The following is a 25,325-nucleotide window of genomic DNA, read 5'->3' as shown; positions in this document are numbered from 1 at the left end:
ACTACTTTAAGATTATGAGATTTGGATTTAGCGTTCACAAATACAACACATTTCTACACCCTGACTTGATTGTGGCTGAGCGGCTGAGGACTGATGTTAAATTGATTGCATCTGTTGTGTGATTTCTCCAGTTCAAACTCAAATGACATTAGCTTGTGTGGTGCTATGGACATAGTTGTGGCTGTGGGTGTGAAGCTGAGTGGAGACTTCACATCAGTCCCAGAGCCAGTTGGCTTGTGGCTGCTCAATAAATTATAGGTAGTAACACACACGAGACGAGAGACGAATGACCAAACATGCCAGACTTCAGTCGTTTGGATATCAGGGCTGATTGCTTAATCGGTGAGAGGGTAATGGTTGCATAACTTCTGTGTCTGAAACAATTTCAAGGCTTTTGATTCATGTTTTTACAGTGAAGTTTTAGTTGGTGAGAAGTGTGGCACTGCACTGAAGGTGGTCTGTTTTGTTAAAGCAGTGAGGCAGCTGTGAAAATGGAAACATTAATATACTTTGGCATATCGTTGATCTACTTAAGCACATTTTTTTGCAGTTTGATCAAATATTGATAGAAAAAGCTCCTGTACAAAAAAGGTACAATACTACACAAATTGACAAGGACAACATTTTCAAGTGATTTGGAAAGTATCAGTCTCACAGTCTCAGCACAGACCTATTAAACAATACTTCACACTTTCACTCACATTTCTTGTACAGGTTTATTTGGTACAATAATAACAATAATAATAGGCAACCAAAAAAGTAAGAAAAAAAGGCATGAATAAAAAATAGCGTTAACTAACTATGAAAATAAAAATAGACTTAAATATAATATAATATACTAAATACTTTGACTGAATATATACACAATTTACAGTTCAGTCGGATACAGTGCAAAAACTAGCTGTATGACAAGTGAAGTGTTCATGAGTCCAACGGCAGAGGGAAATAATCTGGCCTTGTGGTGGCAGGATCTGGTCCAGATGGACCGCAGCCTCCTGCCTGAGGGCAGTGGCTCAAATAGTCCATGTCCAGGGTGAGAAAGGTCAGCTGTGAGCATATCTGCTCATCCTCGAGCCCTGGAGACGTACAGGTCCTGCGGGGATGAAGTCTGCAACCAATCACCTTCTCAGCAGAGCGCACAACAATAGTCTGTGTTTGTCCCTGGCTGTGGCTCCAGCGTACCACACGGTGAGGATGGACTCAATTATGGCCGTGTAGAACTGCACCATCATCTGCGCTGGCAGCTTGGCTTTTCTCAGCTGCCGCAGGAAGTACATCTTCTGCTGGGCCTTTTTGATGAGGGAGCTGATGGTGGGCTCCCACTTTGAGGTCCGGGGTGATGGTGGTGCCGAGGAAGCGGAAGGAGTCTATGGTGGTGATGGTGGAGTCTGTCATGGTGAGGGGGGGCGGGGAGGCTGTGACTTTCCTCAAGTCCACAATCATGTCCACTGTCTTCTGGCCGTCGAGCGTTTTTATACAGGAATTACAATGGTTTTACCGATTTTGAAATATAAACTCAAATTGTGACCTTTTTAACAATGAGAATCTTTCATTTTAGATTCGTTTTGTTTTTTTACCTGCAGTGATATACCGATATGAATGAATCGAAAATATTTTATGTTTTCTTTTGACACAGTGAGTGGGGCATGTGGTAACCTAGCGTCATCCTGTGCTGCGTCTGAATGTGATGGAGCAGGGCGATTCTCTCTGCCGATCATATCAGTGAAGAGGAGTCATCCCCAGATCACCACCAGGCCTTAGAGGTACAGACACATATGGCATACATTTACACAGAGCCTAATAAGCTTTCATGTGCGGATAGTGCCTTCTATGTTGTGGCGTTTAGATAGATGAGCTACTATCACCAGATCTATGTGTGAAGATTTTAGGAAAGTAAAAGTCTATGAGGTCCAGGTGGGAACAGACTTCAATTCCAGGCCAAGCTGAAAAAAGGAATTTCTTGGCTAAAAAACAATATTGTAATCTGTATGTATGTGTTGAACTGTTGCACATATGAATGTAAAGATTGTGCTTTTGTAATTTTTTGAACTGTTAATGTCTAGAAAATAGCCAAACTAGGGACAGGAGTTGAGAACTAGGATTAGCTATGTGTCGCATCAGCTGCATGGTCCATATAATCCAGCATGTTTACAGCATGTGTATCATGTATGTTCATTAACACTGTCCTCACCAAAATAAATAAATAAGAGCTCAAGTGTTTATTTAGACACATAAAAATATTTGAAAAAAATGATTCACTACAGATGCAGATGCGATATCACAATTTCAATGGTCACAATTACCAAATCGTGCAGACTACAATTATTGAAGTACTATTTGTTTATGTGGTCGGGACAGTCCATATTAATGAACAAACATGATACACATGCTGTAAACATGCCAGATTGTAGCCATGGACTCATTTGCATCTATTGTCCCTCATTCACTTTCACAAACACACTCTCAGTGGGGGTGAAGTGTCTTGCCCAAGGACACAAAGACAATATGCACTACTGCCCCCCTGTGGCACATGGCATTCCAGCGGCGTCCCATCCAAACCCAGACCTGCTTAGCTTCTGGGATCTGACGTGGGATTCTTGGATTAGTTCAGCGGTTCAGTCTTCTCTCAAATGTTAATGCTTGAATTATAAATAGCAAATCTAATCTGATATTTTTCTAAAACCGTTCAGCCTTATTATTGATTCAGTTTTATTGTGTTTGGATTTTTGGTTTTCCTTTATTTTAAGCCGTGTGGTCACAATTTAAATGCATGGTTGAATTATTTGGAATATACATAAAATGTGTCTGAAGGCTGCCCGGTGGTTACATGGTCTAAATCGCACGTAAACCAGGCTTTTTGCCATCCTCAGCTTCTTGTCCTCCCTGCTCTTGACCCCCATTTCATGCTATACTGTACCCTTGGTTGAAAAACACTGCACTCAAGTAAAAACAATAATTTAAACGTTAAGTATACAAGAATATCAGTACTATACATTTTACCTGCTTTTGGTGTTCTGATCCAGATGTGGAGCCTCAGTGTCGTTGTGCAGCAGATGTTTAAATCCAGAGCTCGTCTCAGTCTGTGTTAGACAAGATAACACACATCTACCCATTTTTATTGGAGATATAGAAAGTAAGAACAGATGATTCTAGATTTCTACCTCCTTCGGTGTTCTATATTAAAAATAAGACCAACCACTGCTATAAAAAAAATATAATATGAGTTGAAAACTGAATGTTGTTTTGTCTATTGAAGGTGCATTGTGTCTCCATAGAGATGTTATTTGTGGTTTGCAGCTCCCCGTTATGTGCAACATTTTAAGGACTTTTTTCCATTCAAAGGTTATTTTAATTGTAAATAAGCCCTAATTCCTCCTCATTCTGAAATCCATAGATTGCGTTGCCTGGAATGTTGCACAATATGGCATTAAACATATCTATTTCAATACATTACTTTATTTAATTTTTTACACATCCTTTTTTTACATTCTAGGCAGAACAATAGCATCTCCAAGAAGTTGGCAAACCTCCCTATCAACAAAGTTAAAAAGTGCAGGTTTAAATAAAATAAGATGTAAATTTAAAATACAAAGCTGTACATTTCACATTCAAATTAGTAATATGCAATTTTTTCAATAAAAAAAATGCATGAATTAGAATTGGGAAATGCACTTTTAGATAAATCATATTAGATGTCTGTCTTTGTGCAGGAATCATTTGGAAGAAAATGTATTACATATGGGCAATCGCCGTTAAATTTTTATGTACTTTATATGCCACCTGATTCCAGTTAGAAACACCGCTGTGGAAAGATTACCCAAGTTACTGTGTTAACAACTGCTCATATGTCAAATTATCATCCCATTTTTCATTACCAGAAAATTGTATAGCGGTAAATGTAAAGGTTTAAACATCCATGCCTATTTCCACTGCTGCAGCTACAGCAACGCGTTCGTGTTGTTCCCTTGTTGAGCTACGTTTTAAGAATAATGTCTAACATCACGTTATAAACAAAGTGATGGGATATGACAGAGGAGTTGTGTTTGTGTTTGAGTAAGATCTAGAGCAGATATTTGCATGGCATGATGAAACATTTCAACTCATGTTTACACTGAGAGGGAACCAACAAGAGACAGATCATTTTCACATGTCGAGCTTCGAGGATATGCCCAGACTCAGGTGTAGATCGAAACAGAAAACTTGACATATCCCTTCTGTTCTGTGACTTTTCTGTAAAATCTCTATATATTGTTTAATTTAAAAAGAGTGATTACAGAAATGTTCAGGTATCTCAACGGTGAAATACACAATAGAAATACAGATATGCAATTGTCAAAAATACTCAAATATCACATTTCCAGTAGTATGTATATTACTTCTTTTCTACATTTTAATTACTAGGGATTTAAAAAATGTTTTCTTTTCAAAATGTCTTCAAGTAATATATATTTGTCTTAATATTTAAGTATCTTTCATTGACAACAACCCCTGTAAAGATCATATTTGAGTCAAATTAACTAAGATGTTCTTGTGCCCCTCGTGTGTTTCCTGTTCTTTTCCATTTCTGAACAAAGGCGACTCTCCACGCTGCATTAATATCTATCAAAGAACTCAATCACGTCTCCTTTGCCACAGGCTAAAGCTGCAGAGGCTAAAGTTTAATGTTGTCTGTGCCATGAGGATGTGGCTCTTCCTTGTTTTTGTCTTTAACCCTCACATTCCTAACTATCGTAAATAGAAAGTCCCGTTTAGGGTGCAAGAGGTTATCGCCGGGTTATAGCCACCGATAATCACTGCATTCTCTATTATACCAGTCATACAATGTCTTTGTGCTTCTCCGATACCAGAACATTTACAAAATCAAGCCTAATTACGCATGGCTTCCTAAAAAATTTGTCACGCTCCTGATTTAATAGAAACCCACATTAAATGTATCCGGGTTTGAGATGAATTTGGGGAAGGCCGGTGACACTCCGTCTTCCTGATGTGATGTTTGTGCTCTAGGCACGTTTTAGATCGACAGGAGAGAAAAAAAGCTTATGTTTCCATTTCCTTTCCCACAAACTGATACAGTTTTTTTTTTTAGCCATATGCAACAAGTTTGTTTGTTCATTATAGGTTTAGGATTTCATATTGTTTCATGTTGAATTAGCTTTGGTGAATTTTGTAAATACATTGAATATTAAATGCTTGTCCATTACGTATTAAATAGTACTCCACAGAAATACTATATTAATAAATATTACCTTTGAGTTGCAATGACATTAATTTGAAAAGGAAAAGCCCATATGTATTTACACACATCATGCACACAAATATTTCAAAAACAAAATACATGAACTAAAACAAAATTAAAGTGAAGGATTTTAATGGAATTTCCCAGTCTGAGGATTAAATGCCATTGTAACTTCCCAAATGTTTGCCATATAAAATCTTGATAATCTTATTCTATTGGTACTATGAATTCACAACTGCAGCTTTTGAAATATTATTGCATTGTGCCTCAGAGCCATACATGATTTACTGACAGAAGAGGGAAGACTCCTTGGAGAAAGTTTGAATGAAAGTGATTACGTTACTTAAATCACAGGTACAGACATTGCATCAGAAGTTTGGGTTAGTTTGAGCTTTATCCTTCGTCTCAGATGAAGAAATGTAAATAAAGAGTCTTTGTGCCGCTCTGCAATGCTGTTGTCCTCCCTTTTATCTGTCTTGCACATGCTCCAAACCTTCATCTGTTCAGCATGTGTGATGGGATCAGAGCGTGGTCTCTGCATCGCTTTAAAGATGTGGTATATGTCCACGTTGTTGTAGTTTTCCTTTAGATTGAAAGACATCACAGTTTAATTTATGTGTTAAAAAAAAAAAAAAAATCTGTTCATCAACAAGTTGCACTTCATCGCACTCCATAGCATTTTTATAATGTAGTCAGTCAGTTAGTCATCTTTGTTCTAGCATTTCAATTTAATACATTTGTGTAGAGTCCAAAATCACAACAGCAGTGGCACCAGACAAACAAAATAGCATCTAACATGTAACTGTGGCCAATAAATTACTTAAAAATTGTATCTTAAGATTAAACACAGTTAGGATGTAAAGTAGTTCATTTCTTATACCGTTTATAGGAATTGCATAGAAATGAATTCAAACGTCACATAACAAACGTTTGGACTGTTTATCATTAACACCGCCACTTATTGGATGCAAGTTTATATTACTTCTGCCCCTTATTGGTGCTAAATAAATACACTTATGCTAAATTGGTGCTAAATAAATACACTTAATTTCAAATCTCTGCCGAACTAGTACCAAGGGCACAATGGCACGCGTATACGGATAGTTTGGTCCTGATGAACCGTTGCAAATAATGCGTTAAATCGTGCCTTTTCCGCCCCAGCGCCATCACTCATGTTTTATTTGGCCTATTCAGACCCAACACTGGTTTCATGTCATGTGTTAGGACCCCTCCTTCCTTTGCCCATCTAATACATGACCTCACCGCTCCGTGTCATCAGCATAAAATCACATGGATGGGAACTGCGACGAGGAGGAGAGAGCGTTCCCAACAACTATTCCAACTATCTCCAAGAGTCAAAGCTTTAGCGGGAGCGTGGTCAACGACAGCGGTTCCTGGAAAAGATCTGAATGCGTTTCTAAGTAAAAACATCTGCTGCGTGTGAGGTATAGGAAGAGGAGGGGTGTCCGTGCGCCTGGAGAGAGCAAGAGAGACTCACTTTTCCTCCTTGTTTTTTAAAAGCATGAACGCAGAGGCTCGCGTCCCACACTACGACATGACATCCATGGATTCTTACTATATGTCCACGGCGCAAAGCAGGGAGCAGCTCTTCAGGACGTTCCCCTCCGCGGACACGCACAGATACAGTCCCTTCCTGCTCAGCAACAAGAGCGAGATTTACGCGGAGAAGTGCCACTCATTGGACGCAGCATCAGCAACAAGTGGTGAGGAGTCTTTCAACAAGTACCAGCTCTTCAGGTCCTCGTGCAAGACGCCCCCCGGGGAGGAGAGAGCGCACGAGGAGACAGGGGGACACAACGGGACGGCCGCGCACTGTTATGGTGAGACAACCGCATTATAGGCCTGCGTTTTCGGTTTTTGTTTAGGCAAAAGTGTTGTGAACTGACCTTTTCTATACGGTGCAAGGATTGTGTAGATTATCTTAAAACACACTACTTTTAGAGTCATATTTTGCTCCAAAATGGGTGCTGTTTTGTAGTATTGCAGATGCTTTGTGCTAATTTTTGTAGCGTGATTTTTATTTTTTCCAAAGACAACATATGGCAGTGTTCTCAAGTCTGTGGCAGAAAGTGAAGAAGCTCAATCGCTAATTACGCCGGCTCTTAAATCCAGCTTATTCCTGCTGGGCTAAGTAAACGCCTTGGTGATTAAAAAAACCTTGTATATTATCATTATCGGTGCATTTGGTGCCTAAAGAAAATACAGACGCTCATCTCCGCGGCCTCTTGAGCCTCTGCGCGTAAAGCGGTTCAGACTTTTGCGCGTAAGTCTCGCACATTTTCTCTAGGCCAAATCCTCTATAGCTTTAGTGCCGTGGTTTAACTCGATAAGCTGCATTACAATCCTCAATGTTGGGGCTGAGACGCACAATTGAATTAACACGTTTTCAGACGCGCTTCAGACTGTTTAGATGTATGCGAGAGTCCTGATTGGCTCCAATTAGGCCTCGCCGTGCGTCGGGCACGAGGTGGCGGCGGGATCACGGGTCTAATAGGACTAATGATAATTGATGCAGTAGCTGTAAAGAGGTTAAATTGTTGAGGTCGACACGGGTTAAATCCTTTTTATTTTAATCCCAATTTGAACGTTTAAACAAAGGGCATCGGAGAGCAAACGCTAAAAGAGGCCTGCAACTGTTTAGCTGCAACACAATGCAGCAGTGCAAAGTAAACCATGGGAGGAGGAATACAGTAAATATGGCATTTTCTGTCATTTTCTAATAAGACAGCTTTGAAAATAGAAGAAATTACACGAAATGGCCAGTAGACACACCACCCTGTTGTTTAATACAAGGCTAAACAAGGTTAAATTATGTAATTATTCTTAATTTGTTTGTAGTTTTTCCTGAATCCACAAAAACGTGGCCATGAAATTAATTAATTACGCCCAACTAATTTAGTAAAACGTCATGAAAAAGAAAGAAAGGAAGAAAAGAAAACGGGTTATATAAAAAATATGTTATAGCATATACTATTATTTTGCCAATAAATTGTTTTAAATAATCACATTAAGGCATTTTACGCTTGAGTGGAAGTTGGTTCGTGGTGAGGCCTGTCTGTCAACTTTACACACGAGATACAAGTTTATGGCGGTTGTTATGACAGTTTTTGGAAAGCGGCCTCCAGCAATATCCTTTATAGCCTCAAAATATTAGAAACATATATCAATCCTTCCAAATAAAATTGGCCGTTAGCTTTTCAAACAATTACATTTGCACTGGAACTGGAGTTGTCTGTAGTTATTAAATATACAACCAAGCAATAAAATGGCTATTGATATTAAAATGTGGAGGAAAGTAAATCAGCGAGGTAGAAACATTTTTCATTACATTTTTAAAAGAGAATAATGTTATTTATTGTATTGTAATAGTTGTAGTGCATATTAAAACTGTCTAGTCTAGATATGAGTTTACTTTAAGATATATATATATATATTAAAAATATACATAATGATAATTATAATGATAATAATAATAGCCTATAGCCATTTGAATAAAGTTAAAGGTCGCCATAAGTTTTAATCTATTGGAATTAATAACTGTTTTATTTATATTTTGTTATTAAATCTTTAGCTTTTTACTTCTATTTCACAACCACAGGATCAGATTGTCATATTATTTATCCTCTGAAGGCGCCACTTTTCCAACACGAGCGGATTCACTGTGGAGAAAGCAGGAACAAACATGTGCGCGCACAGACCAGGAGACCTCTGACATTAATGCAACTCAGATGTCAACACTGTGTTTGCTTTATTTCTCTGCCCTCAATACTCAAACATCCTCCTCTGTCTCCTTTGTCTGATCTGATCCTAGGTTAAGATCCTTATTTTGCCTCCAAAATAAAATCCCATTCATGTGGCGTCATTCTTTGACACTTTTTGCTTGTTTACCTTGTGCTTAAAAGATGACGCTACAACCCATCTCCTCAACATAAACAGAAATGAAAGAGAAGAGTATATGCAGGGCTTTCCAAAGTCGAGATGAAAAAATGATAAACGATTCCTGATGTTTAGATTGAGAAACGCTTTGGCTCGTTGCTTTCTCGTCCTTTTCTTTTATGAAACATGTATTTTACAGTGGTCAAAGAAAAGTTATTTCTGTTTGTATTCATTAAGTGAAAGGTGAAAATGAGGAGTGAAAGGAGTTTGATGTTTATGAATGGTGACAATTGAGCTTTGAATGATGGGGAAAAGTAATAAATAAAGAGGAGTAAGCAGCCTGCAGCCCAGTCAACTTAATTATCTATAGCAGAAGCAACAGTCCTAAAAATATATATCAGTTGAATGAATTGCAGACGTTTATTTGGCACTTTCAGATGAGTTGATGCTGTTGACACTGGGTTGAACTATAAGCCCACAGCAACTAGAGCTACACTGCCACAATCAATACAACTTTTTTTTTATTCCAGAGGGGCAACTTACACACAAAAAACAATAAAACAATAACTCAAACAACAATCTCAGTGCAGCTTAATAGGACTTGCTACTGTTTTAACTAAAATATGGGCTATCTATAGAATTCATATTAATATATTGCACGTATTACCAAGTGTTTTACCAGAACGTAGTGCCCCGCCTTTCGCTGACAGTCAAACTTTCTACTTTCCCCTGAACCACGACACACTCCTCCTTATTTGTAACCCCAGGAGACAACACTTCCTCATTTGATGTGTCAGGGTCGCGTCCCGAAGCCGTGCCCTCTGGCCTCTCCTCCCTGTCCTCCTCACAGACCCCAGACCAGGGCGAATCCATTTGAAACCCCCATTCAAAAGCTCAAGGAGTCGGACCAGACTGCCTTGCAACATTTGGGCTCCAGTGGTGCACAGTAAACATTTAACTAGACTGGGACGAGGCAAAGGGCGCGACTTTTATAGATGAGAGTTGTTGAATGGTGGGTCTCATTAAATTAGGTGGGATTAAACGTATGACATGGCAGACACTCGCGACTGTCAGAGGCAGTTTGCACACTTTAATATGCGGGATACAGATATATTTATAGTTGCAACTTACAGATAAAAGTATATTCGCAAACATAGGATGATGGTATTCAGCCAATTTTCATTTAACAATCGTTTATTTGCTTGCTTTTTACCAACCTCGTATATTTGATCCGGAACAGACAAAAACACGTCAATTGTGACTTACAAACTAAACCAAACTATAAGTTGTCTTTTGTCAGAGTCAAACTTGAGGTTTTGCGGCACAAATAATAATCTTAATGGGATGTAAATGACTGAATTGATCAAAATGAACTTTTACATTTATTATTGTAGAAAAATGATGATAGAAAACATGTCCCCTGTCATTTACCACATGCTTCTTCCTTCCTTATTAAACATTTTATTTTCACATTAGGGCGTAAATATTAATCAGTTAATCGATAATCATGATTATTCAGGTTACAATATAATCGTACAAACCAAACAAAATTATAATCGTGACTCTATTAGAAGCAAATAAGTTATTTCTGTTCCATCTATGCTCTAAAAACTTCAACCTGAACGTTAAAAGCTTTTATATCTGGCTTTTTGTTAACTTACATATTATGATAAGTCTATTATTAACTTGACTTTATGATTCAGAAAGTTATACAGGAGGAATTGCGATCTATTCGACGATTTGAATGTGAAACACTAAAAGTATTTTACTGTTGAATGGTCTTGACGTCACTTATTGTAAACCATTTTTAAATCGTGATATTCTTCTCACAATAATCGTAACACTAAAATTATATTGTGACAACCCTATTTCACAAATTATGATGAAAACATAACTAAAGAAAATAATATGAAGAAATAAAGTACAAATACAAAGAACCATTCGAATATTTCAAGTACTTAAATACAAACAAACAAAAGCACAGTCCCAAAATAACCATGACTATATCTTGCTAACTCTGACCCATTTCCAGCCGTAATGTAAAATTCATCCCTCCGTCCCGCTCCGGTCCGGTGCCCCTGTGTCGCCCTGCTTCTCTGCCTTTTCCATATTTAACACGATTCGACCGCTCGGCCTCTCGTAATGGTCCGCGTGCCTCGATCAGTCACATCGGGCCGTAATGGGAACCAGCCCCAAGCCCAGGCGAACGGGCCACTCCTCAGCCGCAGCCTGACATGAGTGGAGGTGACATGGACTCAGGATCACTTTACCGTTTAGCTTCAAGTTTTGGCAGCACAATTTACATTAGGCTCAGTTTGCACGGCCGAGCAGGAGAGAGAGGGAAAATGTTTTGCCTTTTTGTCACCGCTTTCCTCGGTAACAGTGAAGCATCATGCCATATACGACATGGCAGGAGATTAGCTGTTAAAATAGTTTAGGTTTGCGTAAAAAGGGGTGTTATTTTATTTGAGGGACTCGACAAACTAAAGCATAAACCACATTTTCTCAAGTAAAAAACGTAATTAGTTATTATAGTTATACACATTCAACAAACGCACTGATTTAAAAACTGAAACATCTTTTTTTTTTAAAGCTATTTTATTTTCAAACTAAAATACAACGTAATCTGGAACATTCAATTTGGTCAACTTAAATCGATGTAGGCGTATATGTTTGTTTAAGAATATAATATAATACAGTAAGCGAAAGTAAGAAGAATGTATGCAGTAAATAAGGGGGTGTTGCTATAATGATGAACAACTTTAAACTAAGTATTATATCTTTTTAATGGGGAAAAAGTCCTCAAAATGAATACTATTTACACATAATTGTTCATAATCCATTTCATAAGATTTGACCAAGTTTTGTGTTGACTAATTGAGCATGTGCCTATAATGAATTTCCATAACCAATAAAATCTGCTGCAGCACAAGTTTCCCCTCTGGAATGTTCTCGTACCGTTCGAAAACAAAAACAGTAGACGAAAAAGGCTGCGCTTTAAAGTTGGATGGAAACATTTGGAAGTGAGATGGTCGAGACAGGAGACGACTCAGAGGGGAGTGAATGGATCAGAGGTGATTTATCTGTCTTTAAGGCGTTGTGCGCTTCTTTTTAGTCTGTGCATTTCAGTGCGAATCAATCATCGTCATTCAGTCAACGGGGTTTAATATCAAAGTGTTTAGAGACTTAAAACAGTCAGCTGTAATCTCGCTGTAAAAATGGCTTCCCTGGAGTTGCATAGTGATATAGTGGTTATATTTTCTATTAGACAAATGTTATATATAGGTTACCATAAACTAATAACTTTAATACGTATTAAAGTTTGTCTGATAAAAATAGAAAGATCTAGGGCTGCAAGATTATTTACGCAAATCCAATTTGCATTTTGAATCGACGCAAATCACAAAGGCGGCAGTTTTTGACGTACCATAATTTTCCCCACAAACATCAAAATATCCCGTCTTCTTTTGCATAAATTGCTAACTCTGCAGTTTATTCTGAAATGCATTTAAAATTTGAACTTTGAACAGAATATGGTTAATGATACACACATTTCTTGCTAGAAAAATCGCAATTAGATAGTTGCTCCAAATCGTTCAGCTCTATCCAGGCCCCACTTCAACAGGAAAAAATGATCTTTACCAATTATTAGATATTCAATAAATGTCATTAAACACTTACATATTTAAACAGTGATTGAAAAACATGTTTAACCGTTTAGCCTGAATGCGCACAACAAATGAGCATTCCACTGTACATTAATTTACCTTGACGTCATCTGTTAACTCAGCTTAGTTTTGTTTGTCTATTCATAGCATTTTCAGCTGAAAGTGACACCGAAATACACTTATATAATTTGTGGTCCGGTCGTAGGCACGCACTGGGCATCTGTACGTCACAATGAATCTGCCCAAGCACAGCCCAAGATACATCCATTGGCTCAGAGCTCTTTCTTACTTTTCTAGCGTTACGTTGAGACAAAAAAAGCAAGCTCTGATCGCTGTTAAAACAAATACTTCTCTCACACACGCGGCGTTCCCTTCGCAGTCTCGTATATCTTTGTACTATTTGGGAATTTTCTCTGTTCGGTTTGTGTAACAAGTTGTTAATCTCCGGCAGTCTCCGTGTGCAGTGTAATTTATGGGGCTTCCTCTTAACACCGTGCGCTGACCCCATTCGTCCCAGTCTATAAAGGAGAGAGCGAAGGTGCCCTGTCGCTTTACGGCCAGTTAAATTAGACTTTGATGTCGGGCCCTTGGTTTTTAACTGTGCTTTAATGGGCGTCCTGCACCACTGTCTGACCCTGTCCCAAACGCGACACAGGTACTGACGCCTGTACACACGGGAACAGGCCCACAGAGTGCAAAGAGAGACTGTAGCCAGACGTAATGAATATTCACACATGTTTTCTTCTGTTTTTTCATGTTTGTGATGACGCTCCACATTTGACATTTGAGGCCAGCTCTGTCGCCAAGAGTTTTGCATCTAAATAACTTGAGAGTAACTTCTTTTCTTTTGTTTAACTGTGGTTAAAGAACACAGTTTACAGCGGCAAAAGTACCGTAAGGGTCACATACGATGCCACGCTCATTACTACATGCCAGGAATACATTCTACTTTATGTTGATTGCGTTTCTTTGTTACCGTTAAGGAGCACAGGATTGTTTTTGTGTGTAGATTTATGTCAAGAATGGTTTTCAGGATTATAGTATTTACTGCAGGAATAAAATAATGGAGCCATGTTGGGCACAGTGAGTTAAATGAGGTCTTTGCTCACACACACTTCAATTTGAAAGCTAAACAGGTCAATAAACGCTGCAACAGGAGGCCAAGAAACAGCACGAAACATGGTGCGCCATGCTAAAGTTAAATAAAACATGGCGTTTGACTGTTTGCAGTGTTCAGTTTTGTTACCGATATTTAAGTAAAAGTACAGACACAGGAGCAAAAAAAAAAAATAGTATCGCATAAAAAGTCTACTTAAATAAAAGTATTGAAGTGCACGTATAAAAATGTAAATGTACGTTTGGAGTAAAAACGTAAAAGTATTTCACACAGATTTTCAGAACTATTAGAGTCAAATCTAGCAAATGTATCTTTCTCAGAAGCGACTGAATCATTTTATGTATATATTTTTGTTGTTGCTCAAAGCCAGGACTTTGACTCAAAACCTTTAGGCAGGATGTCGCTAAAGAACGAACCTCAAACCATATGAAGTACTTTTCAGTCCAGTTAAAAACATAGTGGAGTAGAAAGTCCAGATACAAGCTTTCAGATGTAGTCAAGTAAACGTAAAAAGTGTCCTCTGTAAAATCTACAAAAGCAAAGTACAGATACCTAAAAAAAAACCTCTACTTTTGTTTGTTACTTTCCACCGCTGGTTGTTTGTAGATGAACCTCTTTGTTTTCAGTCCTCTCCCCCTGCTCTACATATGGCAGTCACCGTAGGAGGGCCCGCTGCTGCTCACCTGGGGCAGAGCTGCAGACCTCACCAATAACACAGGCCCGGGACTGTCACAATAGTCTGGTTCAGCCAAAAACAGATCTGGGCCGTGGATCTAAACAGCAGTCTTTGATCAGCGAGCAGCCTGACAGCTCTCTGGAGGGGGGCGCGCTGTCCCGTCCAGGGGAATATGGTGAAATAACTCCCTGGTATTTACGCTCGGATAAAACACGTTCGCTCCCCTCAAGCTCTAACAGGATGCGTGTTAGTCATGGACATAGAGAAGACGCGGTGCTGGTGGATGTTTGCCCCCCTGCTGAGAGCCCCGCCACCAAAACACAGAGTCCATCTCGATTTGTGTGGAAGGAAAACATCCAGTGATCACACAGTCCTCGGATCCTGAGTGGTCTGCAGAGAAACTATAAAGACGGGCATAAATCTTTAGCGCAGTGCTTAACATGAATTAGAGGCACATACGTACGTCTTAAAAGTGACATTATCTGTCCATGAGGGAGAGTGAAGCACAGTCTATTGCAATGAAAAGGTATATTCTCCTGATTAATGTTGTCAAGAGACTAACATTTCAAGCTTTATGCTAATGAATAGACAGATTGATCGATACAGATTGAACACTAAGTAATAGTACTTTCTTTATGTTACTGTGGGTCTGATAAAGCTCAAGATCATTCTAAAACTGTTCAGGGAAGTCACATTTTGTCCTGTTTGTTTGATATTTTTTAGTATTGATACTTGTCAGATTAAGTATCTACTTTCGATACCAGTTAAGTTTAGTTTAATTCAGTTTAATTGTTGATACTTTTGACAACCGTACTTCTGATTACCTAATAACTGACTAAGACTATTTTGCCAAAGAAAACAAAAAACCCTCCACATAATTACATTACATTTACGGTAGACATTTAGCCTCAATTAAATAAAAAATGGTGTTAACATTTACTGTACAACTGAAGGTTTTGAATAGCTGCAAAGCGTGTGCCCTGTTTTCTGAGTCACTCCCTGTTTGGCTGTTTCTCATGACTAAAAAGCTCAACAAATGCATAAATATACATTTATTGACAACTTTGGCGTAGGTGCAACTCATTCATGAACTTTTTGGCCCAGCTCAGCACACATTCTCTGTTGCGACGTGTTTACTATTGTTTTGATTCATGGAAACTAAAAAGCGGCTATAATTTATGCATTTTCATATTGGGTGGAACAAAGACATTACTGGCTGTTTGGTTGTGAAATGGCTTGGCGTGCGGTGCTCCGTGTGTGGCTGCCTCTAGGATCTCGCTGTAATTCGACGATGATTATGCGATGTTGTGGAAAGCAGACACTCTGGCCATAATTTCAGACTTAGGCAAACGAGTCGTTGCTATTTACTACGACTCCATCGCCACTGAATGTCTCAAACCAGCACGCATCTATCAATCTCGCTGTTACGTACGTTTGCGGGCTTTAAGTCGCCGTGCCGTAGGATTGTCACAACTGATTTGCCCAGTTTCAGACACAAAAAGCCATTTATAAGCTCTCTTTTCTGTCTTTTTTGGCTCCCTCGAAGGCTGTAGCTTAACTGCAAAACCTCAGGCAGCTCTCTGATCATAAATTTCCACTGTGGTGTCACTGTCTGTGCTTTCTTGTCTAAGCTGCCAGTCCGCTTGGGTTGTCAGTATAAGATGTAGGGCAGTTTATGAAGGCTGGTTTGAAATATTGCATTACAAATAATCAAGCATGTTTGTATGAAAAGTCCATCAACAGACATGAAATGCACTAAACGTGAAGGAAATGTAAGCAAATTCATGCTTAAGTTAGAGACTGAGATTTGACCTTTATGCTATTTTAATTGATCTAAACAAACTTATTTTAGTCATTCTTCATCTTCATCTTTGTATCTTTGGTCCAGAATCTCTCAAAGGAGAATTTGCCTTGATCGTCTTGATATATTGATCAAAATGTATAAAATTAACTTCTTTATTGATGTGATACAATCTGTGTAAATGTACAAATGTCTTCTCGTTTAACAGCGCGTCTCAGTGAAATGCGTGGTCATTATTGTTGCCTGATCTTATACCGCTCACCTCTAATATCCGCTGGTTATTTTCAATCCGGTCTCGTCTGCACTCTCATAAAGTTGTCAGGTTAGAGGCTGGAGGCGAGAGAGTTGTTTATCTGATTCTCAGCACTTTGTCAGTAATAGAAAAAGGCGACACATGCACCCAGCGACCCTCAACTGACAAGTGGCCATTTTGGGTGATCTGTGAGGTGATGGGTATAAATGTCCGTCAGCGGGGGGCCACTCTCGAGGCCAGAGAGTCGAAGATTGTTTTGAAACAGTTACATAGCAACAAAAAGCAAGAGTTAATTAAAATAAATTAATGTTGTGTGCTATATTCTTATACGTACACTCCTTATTTATTAAACACATTTCTCCGAATGGTAAATATCGTATACTACACAGTTGATGAGCGCGTGTGAGGTGGTGTGTTTCATTGTCTTTTTATGCCTCAAACTTGTCGACTTATGACTTATGTTTTTGTCATAATTGAATGTTTATTTTTTGTATTTATTGGAAATGTGTACTGCATGTGAACGTTTTTATTCTAGTTCTATGCAAAGCACTTGTCTGCGTTCATGAAAAGGTGCTCTACTCGACTTGACATTAGCTGTTACTGATGTTACAATAACCTGCTTTTCACCCTTTGATTTGAAAAATGACTCTTAACGCAGCCATCACAACAAAAGGAGTTGCAATCTAATGATCTTTTTCAGCACGGTGTACAGTCTCTGAATACAATATGTTAATTACACTGTCCTGTGGTCTTCTTGTGCGCAGGTAAAGACGGCTCCGGCCTGAGTGACTCCGGTGTGGCCCCTGACGCGGACTCTCCTGGGATGGACTCCAGTTTTCTGTCCGTGAAGGAGTCGAGCGTGAAGGGCAGCTCCGAGCGGACCCGGAGCTCCGACCTCAGCCCCCTGGACAAAGGCGACGCGGGGGAGAGCAACAAGGGCAAGAAGAGACGCAACCGCACCACCTTCACCAGCTACCAACTGGAGGAGCTGGAGAAGGTGTTCCAGAAGACGCACTATCCAGATGTGTACGCCCGCGAACAGCTGGCTCTCCGGACCGACCTGACCGAGGCCAGAGTCCAGGTAAATAAGGGATTTGTTTAAAGATTTCAATCAATATCACTTAACTTTGATATTATTCTGCTACATTTAAATGCACACAGCAATAGGGGTGGGCAATATTGACAAAAATGAATATCGATAGTTAAATTACCATCAGAAATGTCTAGTATTTTTCGTTGAGTTTTAATTATTAGACAAACGTAAAATGTCTGTAAATATAATCTCAAACATGCAGCAATATCTCCATATACCCTTATTTGAACGTTTACGACATAGCTTTTGTAGTTTTTATCTTTTATCAGCTCTTTTTGGAGTATTTTTGACAATCTCTCACGAAAATCTTCAAAACGACATTCATGATATGATCTAAATCTCAATATATTGCTCACCTCCACACATTAAGCATATATTTTCTATTCAAACTGTGCATCCTAATTTCCATTTTTGAAAAGAAACAGTAGTAGTAAGTTTGCATAGCACTTTTAGTTAATGTGCCTTAACATTTGACTAATTCCAACACAATTCTTCCAAAGTTATTAATTTTACACTGACAATTGCACCTAAATACATGGCCAACTGCATGTGCTCTGTAGGGTTCTTCAAACATCTGCGGCTCTCCAAAGATAACGTCACTCACAGAAAAACATGGGAGATTTATCTGGTAATGTGGGAGTTGCGAGGAGCGAGAGTTGAGGGGCGAGAGGGGGTTACAGGGGCCAGGCAGGGGCCCACTGGAGCTGCCTGCGCCTCAGATGTGCACTGTAGAAGAGTAGTGCTTTTCTATCAACGCACCACAAGAGCAGATTTATTCAGAAATCCTTTGGCATTTTACTCCTGTTTGTGTAATGTTCAGTAGATAGACCTCATCCAATTCTACACGACCGGATATAGTAATGAGGACTTGTTACATTTACTTGAACACGTGTTTATTTTGTTTCTAAAAGTAGTTTTGTTGCACTACTTGCGCTTGCTTTAGTCATTTCAGAAAGACTTTAGTTCCTGCTGCAATTATACTGTTTTAATGAGATATGTTTTTGCACTTTTAGTCTTAAAATTAATGTTTTTTGTTTTTTTTTGCGGTTTGTACAAATGAGCCGCTACAACAACAAAAAATCTAATCCATCTGTAACATTTTAGATATTTTTAGTATTTACTCATCACATTACTCATCACATTCACCCAGATACATTAACTTGAGTTGAGTTCTTCTTGGAGTAACTTTTTGACTCTATGCGTTTAACTCCTAATGAATTATGTTTTTTTAAATTTTTTTATTGAAGTAACAGTATTCTTGCCTGAGTAAAAGTTCCGCTTCCTCTTCCCACTGTCTCCAACAAATGACTCTATGTTTACGATATAAAATGATTTGAACATGTTTTACTTGCACAGCTCCATCAGATATAATTTAGTTTTTCCTCATTTTTGTGTCTATTCTCTGAAAATACCACTTTTTATGCATAATTTCATACCGTCCTATTACATAAACTTCAAATTGTAAATCAGATCCATCCAGAGCATCCAGACAGTTACTCAGTTACTCTTACTTCCCCATATACTTTTTACTAATTTCCTGGACCACTACTTTGTACTTCTACTTAGTAATTTAGTCTTACTTGAGTATAATTATTGGCTCCTCTACCTCCCCCTTTGCCCATGAATTTCTTTAAATATACAGATTATAATGTTCTAAAGATTTTAGTTTGTATTATGTTTGTCTGTGTCATGAATAAAATCTATAAACGACACATAATATTTCCATTTTTACCTGCATAAACAATTTACCGGTATTTAGATTCCGCTTTTACTTGAATAGTATTGCTTTGGAGTCATCGTACTTTTGGCCACTCGATTCACCTTTGGATATTTTGGATATGACTGAACTTCTGTCACACATTCCTACAAGTGGAACAAGGCGAGTGACCTCCAACTATTTCTATACGATCCAAGGGTGAGTGTGTGTGCCCTGGTTCACAGAAGCCCTCGGATTTGCACTGTTTTTCTTTCATTAACTTCCTGTTCTGACAAGAATGTGTCCCTGCTGAGGTCTCTGGGGAAGGTGTGAAGCCTTCCCAGGGGCTTTGAGACGGTTGATATTTTAGGCTCACTTTAGTCAAACAACCTGAAAAGATATCTCCCAGGTTTGGATCTCTTTTCATGGTCTGTGGCCTTTTGCTCCATCCACCTTTTTGCACCAATTATAGCACAAATATTATGCACATGATTGACAACACTGGGCAAAGGAGGGTAATTCCATAGTGTTTTAGTCAATGAAAACCCCTTTTATTTATTTTGTTCGAACTGAATTGAGAAAAACTACCGGTAATAACATTTCTGTTCAGTCCAGTTCGCCTTTTTGGTCATCACACAGTACAACAAAATGTGCAGTGCGTCTAGGATACATCACATGAACTTACATCACATGAACCTCAGCTTCCATTTATCACACTGAAACTTCAAGAGTCATATTCTTTCTTGCATTCCAATACATTAGAAATAACCGGACATACATAAATATTTCCATGAACCACCATCCTTGCTCAATATTATAAAAAATTGTTGAAAATGTTTTTGTTTTTTTTTGTCTTTTGGGTGCTCTTGGTGCGTAGTAATCAATCAGTTGCATGGTGATGTGACAAGTTGTTTACGCTCTTGGCTCCAGACTCTCATTTGAATAAGCTTTATTTGCAGATATCATATTTTCTGGCTCTGGCATGTGGCCTTTTGTACCCAGTGTCTAGTGAAAAGGTGCAGGGCAGGAGTGGGGTCTTTTACTGTGGAGAGAGAGACAGGAAATGTGCGTGGCCCGCGGGGTTATAACTCAAACCCCGAGGCTCTGGAGATATGCCTCTCTGCACATTTTATCACACACCGGACTGCTTCAGATGGACCCAACTTTACAGCCCTCTCCCTCCCAGCGGCCCCCTTAAACTCTCAGACGGAAAAGATAAAAGACACGGAATGCCTTGTCAGTCAAAAAACACGCCGCTCTGGTCCACACTCATTCACACGTGAAGAATAGCAGCTCATCAATTGTGCACTTTTGGGGTGAGACAGAACATTTTCCTGCTGGGGAGAGGTGTAGTGTGCATCACAGTTTGGCAACGGCGAGGGGAACTATGAAGGTGATTCTGCACGAGATGTTTGCTTTTTCTGTTTCAAAGGGGGAAAGTAACTCCACGTTGAGTCGTATGTATTGCGGAAACACCAGCGGGTCAGAGGTGAAGGGTCAGGGGTTTCAATAACACCACCTATCTGAGCTTTGCCTTTGAGTGCACTGGCTAAGATGGTATCTGACACATGGAGACCAGCACAAAAACACTACCAAAATATGCCCAAAAGATATTTCAAACCCCTAAACATCTCTGAATTGTACTGCATCAAAGAAAAAATGTTGAGGTTTACATTTGATTTGAACTGAAGATGTATTTATTTAAACATTCCGCATTTAATTCTCAGTTCCAGCAAAGGGCCCCTACACTACACACTACACTGTCTATTTGATGAGTTTTAGCAGAGGTGTAGCACATAACTATTGTATGTTGCTTTCATAATTTTGCTTTTGGATTTTCCTCTTTTACGGTAAAAGCTGCACATTATCTGCTTCCTGGTATGTAGTAAATTGTATGACAAAGTTTATTTCTTGGCGTAACCATTTATCCAGGCATGTGAATTGCTGCTCTTTTGTCTTTAGAGAATGTGAATATTTGACCTTCTCCTTTAACATGATATGATGTGTTGAGATGTTGTGAAGTAGGGCTTGGCGGTGTAGCAAAGACTGGTAAATGATGAAAGTTTTTCATTAAACATTTTATGAATGAGATTTCTTGTTCCATTCACTCAATGGAATTTAACACCCAAACATTTGCATTTATTCTTCCAAAGTTTGACCTTTGCTCCAAACTACCAGTACATGCTTTTACTACAACAGGATTGCTTGTCAAATTAGACACCTCTATTAACTAGTCCCAAGCTTATCATTATTCATGATGATTTGAGACCTATTAGTTTTTGATTTGATTAATATTTGATTGATTGCACAGCCTCATTGTGACGTCTTCTAAAACACAGCAATACAAAGTTAATTGTATGGGCACTGGGTCAAATCTAAAATAACACTGTGTCAACAAGAAGATAATATTTCATAGATTTCTGTTATGTTTTACCTTTTCATAATCGTAAAAGGAAGTCACAAAGTATTTGCTGAAGGATTCCTGAACGAGTTGAACAAACTTACATTTTAATGAGTAACAACAGTGGTCAGAGGTGTTTCCACTCTGTTTTTACTAGCGCTTATGGGTGTTGGAAAAGCGAAGTCAGTCTAAAGTGGGGGATTTCTTTGGTGGACTTTGGTTTGGGAGCTGACGTGAGTGACAGGAAAGGCGGGTTATCAATCCTCAGAGCCTCTGCACACTTCAAAGTCTGGTCGGCCTGCTACAGCTCTCCTGCTGGGGCCAGTTTGCCATTTCTCTGCTCTTTCTCTCTAGGGCTGTAACATAAATAAAGGCTCATTGAAAGTCCGCCGGCTACTTAAGCTGTCAAGGTCTTTACCAATTACTGTCACGACGCCAGGAGTGCAACACAAAAATATGTTCCTGCTCATATAATCGCCAACAGGCCTGGCACACTGAGCATAAAAATACTTGGAACTATACCCAAACATTTGGTAGGGAAAGGGTTAAAATGTAGAAAAAGTGAAGTTTAGCAAACTAGATATTCTAATATCTTTGGTTTGGTATTTCTCAGCTGACTACATCCAGCTATTAGCATGTATTATCATTAGATCTGATGACGCATCCCGCTGCATAGGCCACTGGCTTGTGACCATCTATAGATATATTACCTTTAATTACAAAATATTTGTATATTCATGGGCTTCAATGTCCTGTTAATGGAAAGATTTTTTCGTCACTCTGAACCCCATGGTAGTAGGGCAGATGGAAAGATTGATTCCAACACTAATACCAATGGATACTGAGATGTTGAAAAGTGTGAAAATTTGAAAACTTAAAATTCTGTTAAAAAAAAAACATTTCTTAAATACATGTATGAAATCCATAGTTTATATTTGGTTTCTCTGCACATATATTATATTATATTATATTTTCAATGTTTAGATCAGTCCGAGCTGAGGTGGAGCAAAAATAATTAAAGCCTCTACTTTCCAATTCTAGGAGTTTTTTTGCACTTATAATGGGCAGATATTATGTAGATGTATAATGTATCAAGAAAAAGGAGGCCAACAGTGAGAACACAAATTTAGATTTTCACTCACTTTCTAATGTAATTTAGATTCAATAAACAACACTCAACGGTTCACATGTCAAACATTATTATGGAAAGTGGAAGATAGCCAGGACAGCAACGTTCAAACAAACAGCAGTTGTGTTGTAGCTCTGTGGCACAATATCATTTTCATAAACAATTTATTCATGACAAGAAACATTTCCCAACGTTTACCTTGGGCTTCTACAGTCAACTTCGACTTCTTCGCACAGAAAATAATGTGACTTTGTTCTTTTGCAGGTGTGGTTCCAGAATCGCAGAGCCAAATGGAGGAAGAGAGAGCGCTTTGGTCAGATGCAGCAGGTCCGAACTCACTTCTCTGCGGCTTATGAAATGCCTCTTCTGTCGCGCCACGAGAACTATGCACAGGTACGACATGTTTTATCAAGAATTTAATCAAGAGTTTGTCAATGAGCGTTTTAATCGTGTCATTATTAACCAACCAATCCCCTTTAGTGTTGTAATTTACCAATGAAATGCCTAGCACAGAATGGTTATTTTATATAGACTGTCTAATAAAGCCATTTTGTTATTTTTTTGTTTATGTATGTTTATATTTTTTTGTTACTGCACATTTTAATTTCAATATTTATTAGCATTCCATATATATAATAAAACACGATAAAAAACAAAACAAAACTAAGAGTTAAGATTAAATAGTTACAAAAACTAAAAGCTGCTGTACCTGATTTTTACTTACTTAAAAACGTAAAAAAAATAGTTTCCAGCGATCCAAACTTATTCCCCACTTTTTCACGTATTCCCAGAAACCTAATTATTCATCGCAATGAGTTATAAGCACGTTTTACAACCTCCAGAGGCCAGAGCAGAGCTTTGTCGTCACAGTAAACAGTTCATTTCTTGCGTTGCGGAAAATTAAATGCTTTATAATTAGACGCAGACAGCACATAGCAGTCCCATTTTCACCCTAAGAGTCGCTCTTACAATATATCTGGACTGGGGAAACTTATAAGAAAAAATTTTTGTACTTGACTCAAATACTAATTCTTCTGCAATCTTGTATTTGATCCCGTCAGATCCAGAACCCGTCGTGGTTGGGCGGCACCAGTGCAGCGTCCCCCGTCCCGGGCTGTGTCGTCCCCTGTGACACGGTGAGCCCCTGTATGACCCCGCACCCTCACTCCGCCAGTGGAGTGTCCGACTACCTGGGCGTCCCGAGCTCTGCGGGACACGTGGGCCAGTCTCACATGGGCAGCCTTTTCGGGTCCTCCTCTGCTGCCATGGCGACGGGCATCAACACGTACGATCTCAACATGGACCCCGACCGCAAGTCCTCGAGCATCGCCGCGCTGCGCATGAAGGCCAAAGAGCACAGCGCCGCCATTTCCTGGGCTACATGATGCGCTCACTGCACCTGAGACATTATTTTGGAGATTTTGACTCAGCTCTGTGTGTGTTCTCGGGCGAACGTAACAGTGAAGGCAACAATTACTACCTTTTGATACTTGCCATCATATTATGAAAACAGTGAAGGAAAGCTTGGTGCTGTAGATTTGAAGCAGAGTAGGAACAGGACATTTACATGCACTTATAGGATGAATACAGACTTTTACAATGCTTTTTTGTTTATTTGCTTTGCCGGTGCTGTTTTGTCTTATTTAAATTTTAATTTGGGCTCATTTACTTGCCTTCAATGCCCTTTTATTAATTTTGCCAAGCACCCTTAAGCTGAACCAAATCTCTTTATCTATGCAAGTCCAGTCTGTTTGAGCAGAAGCTGCTTAGTGTGGAAAAGGCTGACAGTAATATAGTTTGAGTAGAGAGAAATATCAACCTTTTTCAAATAACCTTTAGATGAAATGAATAAATGACATGGAAGAGGAAGTGGTCAGCTGGTTATGTAGCCTGGAAATAGCAAAAGCACAAAACGTTGAAACAAAACCAGCTTAGCTGTCAATCCAAAGACTCATGGGAGTGGACACGCCCTTTACACTTTTAGTCTCCTCCAGTCGGAAAGTGTCAGTCAATTCCACCGACACGCAACAGGGAAACTAACAGCCATCTTATTGGAAAATGTGTGCACAAACTCTCAAATGCTGGGATTTCATAGACTCTGCACTTGTCATCTCGGGAAATTATGCCAATCAACAGTTTTTGTAATTTAACTCTTACTAATGTAATTTATTTCAAAATAACGTATGCCTTTGGAGCGGTAGTACAAGGAATTGGAGATTGGAGATTTTAAAATAACTACACTTTTAATAGCCTTATAAAACATGAACAGAGACTTAAATCATTGATAAACAAGGCTCAGTAACTAGTTAATTAATACACTCCTAACCTCTTAATTAAGTAGTTGCTAAGCCTGAAATA

The 25,325-nt window shown here is 38.9% G+C and overlaps 1 protein-coding gene across 1 annotated transcript; it reads left to right on the top strand.

Annotated features, from left to right (window-relative positions):
- Nucleotides 1-6,544: 6,544 nt before the first annotated feature.
- On the top strand, nt 6,545-25,305 carry alx4a (ALX homeobox 4a). Its single transcript, XM_072465746.1, has 4 exons — nt 6,545-7,077; nt 17,413-17,729; nt 23,232-23,360; nt 24,029-25,305. The coding sequence occupies exons 1-4, from the start codon at nt 6,759-6,761 to the stop codon at nt 24,350-24,352; spliced, it is 1,089 nt and encodes a 362-aa protein (XP_072321847.1). The 5' UTR covers nt 6,545-6,758; the 3' UTR covers nt 24,353-25,305.
- The last annotated feature ends 20 nt before the right edge of the window (nt 25,306-25,325 follow it).

The sequence above is a fragment of the Eucyclogobius newberryi genome, unplaced genomic scaffold (genome assembly GCF_026437365.1).
Source record: "Eucyclogobius newberryi isolate DKJ021-1_F unplaced genomic scaffold, fEucNew1.0.hap1 SCAF_5, whole genome shotgun sequence".
NCBI lineage: Eukaryota > Metazoa > Chordata > Actinopteri > Gobiiformes > Gobiidae > Eucyclogobius > Eucyclogobius newberryi.
Note: the sequence above shows the minus strand (reverse complement) of the source record. Positions and strands in the feature narration are given on the sequence as shown.